The sequence below is a fragment of the Arachis ipaensis genome, chromosome B03, assembly GCF_000816755.2.
Source record: "Arachis ipaensis cultivar K30076 chromosome B03, Araip1.1, whole genome shotgun sequence".
Lineage (NCBI taxonomy): Eukaryota > Viridiplantae > Streptophyta > Magnoliopsida > Fabales > Fabaceae > Arachis > Arachis ipaensis.
Genome location: NC_029787.2, coordinates 12,325,435 through 12,335,629, shown reverse-complemented (window position 1 = coordinate 12,335,629; position 10,195 = coordinate 12,325,435). Strand labels below are relative to the sequence as shown.

At 30.2% G+C, this 10,195-nt stretch overlaps 2 protein-coding genes across 2 annotated transcripts in view; one reads left to right on the top strand and one right to left on the bottom strand.

The window, feature by feature from the left end:
• LOC107634187 (scarecrow-like protein 3) lies at nucleotides 2,856-5,017 on the top strand. The gene is made up of 2 exons (XM_016337758.2): nucleotides 2,856-3,194; nucleotides 3,466-5,017. The coding sequence occupies exons 1-2, from the start codon at nucleotides 3,185-3,187 to the stop codon at nucleotides 4,794-4,796; spliced, it is 1,341 nt and encodes a 446-aa protein (XP_016193244.1). The 5' UTR covers nucleotides 2,856-3,184; the 3' UTR covers nucleotides 4,797-5,017.
• LOC107629648 (probable inactive purple acid phosphatase 27) overlaps nucleotides 5,356-10,195 on the bottom strand; it is an 8,327-nt gene continuing 3,487 nt past the window's right edge. The window contains exons 3-13 of the mRNA XM_016332485.2: nucleotides 8,444-8,671; nucleotides 8,252-8,360; nucleotides 8,048-8,165; nucleotides 7,498-7,630; nucleotides 7,208-7,395; nucleotides 6,904-7,090; nucleotides 6,537-6,604; nucleotides 6,361-6,445; nucleotides 6,079-6,267; nucleotides 5,914-5,994; nucleotides 5,356-5,681 (exon numbers count right to left, since the gene is read on the bottom strand). Coding sequence (XP_016187971.1) covers nucleotides 5,628-5,681; nucleotides 5,914-5,994; nucleotides 6,079-6,267; nucleotides 6,361-6,445; nucleotides 6,537-6,604; nucleotides 6,904-7,090; nucleotides 7,208-7,395; nucleotides 7,498-7,630; nucleotides 8,048-8,165; nucleotides 8,252-8,360; nucleotides 8,444-8,671 — 1,440 coding nt within the window. The 3' untranslated portion in view covers nucleotides 5,356-5,627. The remainder of the gene's footprint in view (nucleotides 5,682-5,913; nucleotides 5,995-6,078; nucleotides 6,268-6,360; nucleotides 6,446-6,536; nucleotides 6,605-6,903; nucleotides 7,091-7,207; nucleotides 7,396-7,497; nucleotides 7,631-8,047; nucleotides 8,166-8,251; nucleotides 8,361-8,443; nucleotides 8,672-10,195) is intronic.

Here is a 10,195-nt window from a genome sequence, read left to right as displayed (position 1 = left end):
ACTTCTCTATCATATTAATTACATTTTTTGTCATGACTATTTTTTTTTTCTTAACTTAGGTCGTGATTTTAATTTTTGGTCATACACACACTCATGCTTGCCACTCATACAATGCCTCTGTCACGAATTGGGTTAAGATTTTTTTTTTTTTCCTATTATCTCAACTCTCAAGTGAGGCTCGAATTTGAAATTTCTAAGACAGGAGAGAGAACAAATGCCATGTGAGGTATGACTGATGTTTTTTGTGGTTGACCTTTAATAAAATTGGTTTTTGGACATGGGCTTTAACAAAACTAGGTTTTTGGACATGGGCTATAACATAACTTATATATGGTTCATTAAACTATATGCTCCTTAAGACCAAAAACACAAAATAGAAACACTATATAGTTTTGTAGAAGATTAAGGCGTAGCATGTCCAAATAGAACAAAAAGCCCAATTATTGGAGAAATGATGATGTCATCAGAATAAGAATTGGTAGCAGCTGTCACTTAGTTTAATAAGTGGCAAACCTTGTGCCTCTTAAGTCTTGATAGTTTAGGAAGAGTTTCAGTTATATTGAAAATATCGGTGTTTCAGTTGTTTTAACCGTTGATCTTAATTATAAAAAATATATATAATATATATTAATTAAAATCAACGGTTAAAATAACTGAAACACCGATATTTTTGATACACCTAATAATTTTCCAATAGTTTAATACGTTGCATTTGGATTCAAAACTTGACATAGATAAAGTAGTAGAACCTTTTAATATTAGATGTGTAAGTGTGTATTGATGATATAATGCCTAAAAAGCAAGGTTGTGTGCTGCTTCAATGGCGTGATATCACTCATCAAAAAGTATTCCTCTCTATTACTGCATACCTGCTTTTAAATAAAAAAATGCTTATAACCTTATTGAATGATGAAACGGCGATAATTCAGATTGTTACTTTTATAAATAAAAAATATTATTGCATTGTTACCGAACGAGAATATTAGTATATTACCAGGATATTATTGTAAAAATATTCTTTGATATGGTTCGTTTGCTTATCACAATTCTTGTTGACTCCTTTTTATTTTATTTTATTTTTATTTTGTTTACAGTTATTGCTGGCCCCTTAGTGGTCCTTTTGCTTAGGCTTGTTTTTTTTTTTAAGTGAAATTTCAGGCTCAGGTAGTAGCATAATCTCTACTTTTTAAGGTTAATTTGATTAAGTAGCATTATGGCTTAACGAAAAACAGCGAACTGTAAAACAAAGAGCTAGCGAGACAACTAAAGTTAGAGCTTAATTAATATGTGCTCTTTAAGGCGTTATTATTATTAATAAAAAAATTGAACTTTTTATTTTAATAAAGATTTATTATTATTTAATTAATTTAAATACCTACTTTTACGTACCAATTATTCAAAAACTTATTTACTTTTTATTTTCTCTTTATCCTAAAAACTGAATAAAAAATAATATTTAAAGAATACATAGTTACACTGTTTTAATAAATATAGAATTAAATAGATTGAAAAATGAAATTTTGTTACTTCTATCTAATAATTTTGAATACTAAATTATTATGGGACCTTGAAAGAACGAAGTTTCTTAGCCATTACCATAGATTATGAAGAAGTTATAACTCCAAAGAAAGTGCTTAGAACTAAGAAGAATATTAATTGTTGCCATGCAAATAGCCCAATACACTAACATTGCAACTACCATCATTTGGCATTTTTCAGTGTCAAACAACGAATCCTTAGAACATTTTTGTCTTTTTGAGCCACTTCCGAGGGTTTTCTTAGCAATGTTCAACCTTAAACACTAAGGCAAAATCAAAGCCCGTTTGGACATGCATGCTTTTGTCTAATAATAGTCCATATATAAAGACAATTAGAAAAATAATATAATCGATTCTTGTATATCTTTTTTAATTGCTATATGATCGTTCATTCGGATTTGGATCTTCTAAATTTTAAATTTCATTCTAGAGGATAAAGTATGATCTATCACCATTTATTTCATAGGTGGGAAAAAAAAAATATAAGAGAAAAAATATTCAATAATAAAAAATCTTACTTTATCTTCTAAAGTGAAAATCTAAAATTTAGAGAATCTAAATTTCATTCATTCATATCTCAATATATATTAAAAACATTTCATTTTAATTTTGGATGAAAAAATGGTAAATAAACAAGTTATTTTTGTAATTAACTACAACAATTTTTTTCCCTTATGTCTCTCCTTTTCTTGGTTTTCAATTAAAATTTTTTGTTATCAATCCTTAAACTATTGGACTAATTTTGTTAAACTTAATTTTAAAAATAACTTGGTCATGTAGTATCATCATTTAGATAAATACTGTTGTATTTGATCCTTTAAAAATATTTCATGAATAATTACTAATCAAGTACCATAAATTAGTATAGAGTAAACTACCAATTTCAATTCGTACCCAAATTATTAAAACGCTAACAAAAATGACTCCCACTTTTATTAATTACAAAAATTTTCTCAAAATATTTTAAAATACAATAAAAATACCTAACATTAAATATATATTCTTAAAAATATTTTTGGTTATTTTTGTTCCATTTTATAATATTTTAAAGATATTTTCGTTCTCCTACTCATTCATCAAAATACATCACAAAATTCTTATAAAACATATTTCATTCTTTTTTCAATGATACAGAATTTTCTAAAAAATGAGAGAATAAGAGAAAAATAAGATTTTTGTATTTTAACTTCACACATAAAAAAGAAATTATGTACATAATTACAAGATGTTAACTAAGACTACAATATCCTAACTATTTTTTTCAAGATTTATATCATTACTCTATCTACATCTTGATGGATGATGATTAATCAATCATGTAGGGATATCCAATTTCCACAAATCGCAAATCTCATATTCCTATGTGGCATAAGGACAAGAATTCAAGTGTAACAAAATCAACCTCTTCCGTTGTCCATTATCCCTACCTAGGAAAATCCTTCCATTTTAGAGCTCCAATTTCGATGGACTTCATTTTTTTTACTATAAAGTCCTAATGCGGCACAACTGTTACGCTTTGCACTTGTGATTTAGTTACTGTGTGGGAGCCTTTTAAGCGTTTTTGGCCTTTGCCAAGAACGCTTCAAATTATCACAATTTGGTGCTACTGTCAGAAAATTTTCTCTGCCAAATATTACCCTTGCCTTATGGACTCAGGTATGTATATTACTTTGATCGGAGTATTAAATATCTAGTACAATATGAATAATTATATTTTTAATACGTCTCTTTGTTTATAAATATTTTAATTTACATAGAAAATTTTTTTTCTTTTTATTTGTCTAATACCGAAAATTTTTTCTAAGGTTAACAAGGATCGAAATCTAGATCTTTTGAACTCTGATCACGAATTACTTGAGTGTGCATGACAATCAAACTCTTTTTATTTGGTATCTGCTAATTTAGTCTGTTGTGAACTGGAAAATAGGTTCACCATACCAATGGATAAGGGAGCTGAGATTGGAAGACAGCAACACCTTAAATCCATTTGATCTTCTTTACGAATGTGCCAAATTTGTTGCATCAGGAAGCATAAAAAATGCAGACATAGCACTTGAATACATCTCTCACCAGTTGTCTCCGGACGGCGCAGCAGCGCAGCGAACGGTGACTTATTTCAGCGAAGCTCTGGCTTCCAAGATAGTCAAGAATCTTCCAGGAGTAGACAAAGCTCTAAACTCCTCAAAGAGATTAACTGCTCCTGAAGAAATCCTTGTCCAGAACTACTTCTATGAGTTGTTTCCATTTCTGAAATGTGCTTACTTGACTGCAAATCAAGTCATAGTTAAAGCGATGGAAGGCGAAAAAATTGTTCATATAATTGATCTGCATTGTGCAGAGCCGGTTCAATGGATTAACCTCTTGATGACATTGAATGAGCGTCCTGAAGGACCTCCTCATTTGAGAATCACAAGCATTCATGATAAGAAAGAGGTTTTAGATCAGATGAATGCTAGTTTGACAAGAGAAGCAGAGAAATTGGATTTTCCTTTGCAGTTCAATCCTATAGTTAGCACTTTAGAAGATCTTGACATTGATAGTTTGCCGGTTCGCACAGGCGAGGCGCTTGCAATTTGTTCTGTCTTGCAGCTGCATCGCCTTCTAGCCACAGATGATGAACTTCTAGGGAGGAATTCCCCGGCTGCAACGATTAATCTGCATAGAGCAGTGCATATGAACCGAAGAACTTTCGCAGAGTGGCTCGAAAGAGATATGATGAATTCATATATTTCAAGTCCTAACTCTGCTTTGTCACCTCCTCCTCTGTATCCTTCACCTAAGATGGAGGCATTTTTAAGAGATCTTCGCAAACTGCAGCCGAAATTAATGGTGATAACTGAGCAAGAGACTAATCTTAATGGATGCAGTCTTGTGGAGAGAGTTGAGAAAGCTTTGTACTTCTACAGTGCTTTGTTTGATTGCTTGGATTCGACCGTGCGAAGAACTTCCTTGGAGAGGAAGAAAGTTGAGAGTTTGCTGCTTGGAGAGCAGATAAAGAACATCATTGCATCTGAGGGGTTTGAGAGAAAGGAGAGGTATGAGAAGCTTGAGAATTGGATTCGGCGGCTCGATCTGGCCGGTTTTGTGAGGCTGCCTTTGAGAGACAATGATAAGTTGCATGCTAAGGAGGTTTTGCACAACTATGGACACAAATATATGATTAGAGAAGGCCATGGTTGCTTGCTTGTTTGTTGGGGTGATAGACCCCTTTTCTCCATTTCAGCATGGAGTTTTAGAGGATTAAATCTTTCTTTATAAGATGGAACAATACCATATCTTCTTACATATGTATATCATTGTTCATTTGTTATTGATTCCAACTATTTATTACTCTTCTTATTATTAAATTACTTGTAACTGTAAATGGATGTGGGATAGTTTAGTGCAGCACCTAAAATTTCTCATGCAACATATCTAGGATTGTTATTTTTTTTAATTATTATTTCAAATGGAAACATGTACATCTATTTCTATTTCTATTAGTATTTGACTATTTGTTTGCTGTATTGGAATTTGAAGTGTGAAAAATTAAGTCTCACATTAGTTAAACTTAGTCTAAGTGAAGAGTATATATTGAATGAGTAGACATAGTTTCCATGTAAAGTGGATTCATGGTACATTTTCCTTGTTCTTATGGATTTAATTAGAATTAGAAATTTGAGGTTTTTCCCCATTGATTCTTTCATAATCTTACAAATCTCTATATAAAACTTGCATTGGGGTGTAAAACTATGCAGATCCAATCCATAATTCACCATTCTTTCTTAAGGAATAGAATTGCTTATGTTAAGGGAAATAAACATAAACAAAGACCAAATGAAGAAAAAGAAATTATCATTAATATGAGTCTCCATCCACATTTGAACAAGTGATAACAGTATTCTGAATAGAAAACTCTATATGAGAGAATTTTCACATGCACTATACACTAAGAATGAAAAAAAAAAAAAAAAACATTTGTTCTGCAATTGACTCAGACTATTCTTTGATTTTCACTACTCATACTATCTCTGTGTGTGTGTCTACACTTCTCAACCTATATTAGTCTTTCCTTTCATTTTATGTATATATGAATTTTTCAGTGAGCTTTCACTTGGTAATATGGAAACTGTCCTTAACTTCTTTCGTATCCGCGGTCACAAGCTGCAGAGAATATAGTAGATGACAATCAACATAATTGTATCCAAATATAAAGAAATGTTTATTGAACATAGTTATTATCGTATTTTGAGTCGACATAACACTCATTCGTCTTTGGATAGGGAGTGAGTTCCATATTCGTGGAATTCGCACTTAATCCAAAGGCAAATGATAGAATAACAACATAGAATACGATGTTAACTATGTTAAAATTAACAGTGTAATAAATTCTAACCTCTAAGCTCAAATCATTCCTAGTAGCATGTGCTCTCAAATAACCAAATTCAGAAATCCTTATCAGACTCCAGTTATCCACCTATAAATACACAATTAAAAATATGTCATGTATATATGAATTAATGAATGTTGTTCATAGTGTGATGAAGATATCATTACTTACACTGCTTGGAAATTGGTCTAAGGTGAAGCCAGCATTGCCAACAACAACATGCACAGGAGCACTGTAATTTCTATGATCATATGTATCAACTCCTTTTGAATCCTTTTTGGGCATGGCTTTACATTGGTTTTGATATACAGAACAAGTTCTCTCATAATTATGCACATGCCCAAAAAGAACCAAATCAACCTGGTTCAATTCAATCCAAGAATGAATATATAAAGTGAACAAAAAATTTAAGGGTCTCTATAGTCTATGAAACTTGATGTACTAACTACTAACCTTATTGGCTAATAACAATGGCTCCACAGCTGCAACAAAATTCTTGTCAGCAGATGAATGATCTGAGGTATACATTGGCCTATGTCTGTAAACATTTAAAAATATTATAATCAATGAATATATATACTGTGAAATTGAATAAACCTATGATTTAAACTAAACTAAACCAAACTCACCCCATGAATATTAGCCATGGAGTTTTTTGTCTATTAACTGAAGCCATGTCCTTTTTCATCCATGCATACTACAAAAAATAGTGCAGTTAAATTACATGTATTAAAAAACTTATAATATTAAACCATAGATATGAACATGATTAGAAAAAGATTAAAGTATATTTTTGTCCTTGAAGTTTTTGAAAAATTTTAAAAATATTCTTTAACGTTTAATTTGTTTTAATTTATTCTCTTATGTTTTAAATATGTCTCAATTATATCTTGAGAGTTAATACTATTATCAGAGATGTTGATGTGGCAATGATATACTGACGTGTTATTGACACGTCAGATTGTCAGTAATATGAAAAAGCTTCTACGAATTTACCTGCTCAGAATTTTGTGACCAATCATGCTCAGTTGATATAACAGTGAAATGAACACTTGCTTGTTCAATAGAGTACCAAGGCTTATCCTTTGCTGAAGTTGGCATTGGAAAATATGTTTCATATGCTACTCCACATTCCCCACCAGAATCAGGAGTGATATATACTGAACCAGAATTCACATAATCCCTGAGTATATAATAAAGTATATTATAGACCATAAGCCTAGTGATTAATGATAACATCACTAGTTTAATTCCATTAATGATTATGATATAATGATAATAATAATAACAATAATACTACCTCTCATGGTTCCCAATTGCTGTCATATAAGAAACTCTGGAAGCTACTGGATTAATAAGGCTAAGGAAGAAATCCCATTCTGCTAGAAAACCAGTGGCATAGCTTATGTCTCCAATGTGAAACACTGAGTCTACATTCTCAGATTTCACTTCTTCATCTATAGCTGAAATAACTGAAAGTGCTCCTGGCTATGAATGAAAAATGAACTAGATCAAGATAATGAAATGAATGATGATGTTGTTGGTATTATTGTTCTGTGTATATGCTAGTAGTTTTGTCAAAAAAATTACCTGAATGTAATGTTCTTGTGAATCATCAAGAGGAGTTTTTCCCATATCACCATATGTAATGAATCTTAGTTCATCTGATCCTCCAGCAGGTGGAGTTAAAAACTTGATTTGTTCACTCCAACCAACAGAATCACTGCATCATCATAGCATAGTCACAATGTATTGCAATACAAATAGTTTCACAAGCTATATATATAATCTAAACCTATTGAATTAAGTTCATAAACATATATTGATTTAATTTTAATGCACTAAAAGGAGTAAAACGTTTTACATAATTGTCTAATTATTACATTTGTTGTTTTAGATATTTACACGGCCAATATAAAAAGTAGTTATTTTTGTTCAATTATTTTGTTTTACGACTAATCCATCGTAAATTGAAACTCTATTTAAGGGTTTGTTATTAGTCAATAAATTATTGCATATATAAAGTGAAATTCAAAATCTTGACAGCTGCTTAAACGGACTAGTGAGCTAACCACTCGACCAACACAAATTAGTTAGTTATTTTTGCTAAGTGAATCTATCAAAATTAAATTCTTAATACCTTCCGTATCTGTAGTTGAAGGTGGTTGAAGGACTAAGTCCTGTCATAACTGCTGAATGGATGTATCCAGGGTCATGCCATCCAAAATCCTTAGCAGGACTTGGAAGCAATGCTGAAGCTATCAAATGGAAACAGTGTTTGTTGATTTGAACAAATACATAATATATAATTATGATTAGGTATAAATAATTAAGTAATACTCACAGCACATATCATCTTGTGAAAATGTAGTGATCACTGAGGTAGCTGATTTCCCATTTGCATATTGAACTTGTTGAGGTTGATTATCTCCACTAACCCATGTTAATCTCATCTGCAACACCAATCATTAATGTAAAATTAAGGAACAAAAGATTAATCAATTAATGAATTAAAGTCTAGTTTTTGGTTACATACAGAAGTTGAAGTAGAATCAGTGGATGAGAGGTGGCCATAGAGAGGCCTCTTAGGATTAGAAAAAGTCAAAGGTTTTGACCTTCCAACAAAGCATGGGGTCAAGAATCCACCAGTGAAGAACACAAATTCGATGTCTGTTCTAATGTTGATGACGTGGAATTTTATTGAACCACTGCATGCTTTGCTCTTGCAATTAAGGTAATTTGGATCATTTGACATAACTTGTGCCTACATAAAAAATAATAACATCATATAAATTTCTTAATTTTAAGTGGGAAAACACATAATATTCATTCATTATTATTCATTAATAGATAACATAGATTTTAGTATGGAAACAAATGTAACGTATTAAATGTATAAAACATTATAATAAAATTCACTCTAGATATCACTAATTCCATTACTAGTGTCGTTACATCTAACAAGGGTATTAGATAATAAACAGTTTAGATTTATAAAATTTATATTAAAAAACATTAAATTGTTTTTTATAGAAGTGTTATGACTTATGACCTGATTATCTAATTTCATGACGTGATGATTATGTTAATTGAAACTGTTAAAAAATTAATTTAATTATAAAATATCAGGTGATGAATAAAAACCTGAATGCTTACTCCCACTTTTCATTTTACTTAAGAATATGACATGTTAATAACAAAGAATAATTTTGCCGGACTTAACCTATATGAAGTTGATAAATATGAATTATTCCTTAAGAATAATAATTAAGAATTTGCATGTCACTGTGTCAGGTTGATAATAATTAAGAATTTTGCCGGACCGAATCTCTAAATTATTTGATAAAAAATAAAATAAAATAATATGCACAAATAAATAATTAAAATGAATAATTCTTATTATAACTTTAAATATAGTTTTAGTTTCGTAATAGTTAACATTTAAATAATATATACAATGTAGTGGCTTTTATTTGTGCTAGCTAGGAGCATCTAAAATTATATTCCATCTCAATATACCATTATAATTTTGGGTCGGAGCTTTCAACAAGATATTAAAACATTGCGTGAACGTAACGTCCCTTTGACAATGTCTTAGTTAAGAGATATCAAAACATTGGCATCCATTTTTTTTTTTNNNNACTCTAGCTAGCTAGATATTCCCCAATGTATAAATGTAAGAGGATAATTTAGGACCTTGCTGATAAACACCACAATGAATGAAAATTTGGGCAAGCAAAACCATGAAATTATTCTTAATTAATTTAACATTATTAAATGTTAATGCCGGTGGAGTAATTAATTTAGTTGAAGAAGAAGAAACAGCTGCTCGCTCGTACCCACGTCAAGAATTTAAAGAGAACATTTATTTACCTATACCTCTCATTCCTATTAGAATGATATATATTTTAATTATATATTATTCTTCTAATAAATAACCTGTAAAAAAGACTTACATGTATTTTTTAATATTTATTAAAACATTTAAAAATTATTTTTTTATTAAGATTTAGTTTACAAGGCTTTGTACTTTGTAGTGGCTCATAAAGTGTGAACGAAAATGAGCCAATTTTAGATTGTGAAGAAAAAAAATTCAAAATAGCTCATGGATCTATTATATATATAGCTAGAGACTTTGAAAATATGAACTCTATTATATGTAGACGTATTAAATGTAAAATATATATTAAGTCGATTCATTTTCTATTTATCATTATTAAAATAAATAAATATCAATTTATTTTAAATAAAATCCACACACATTATTCATAAAAAAAGTTTAAAAGTC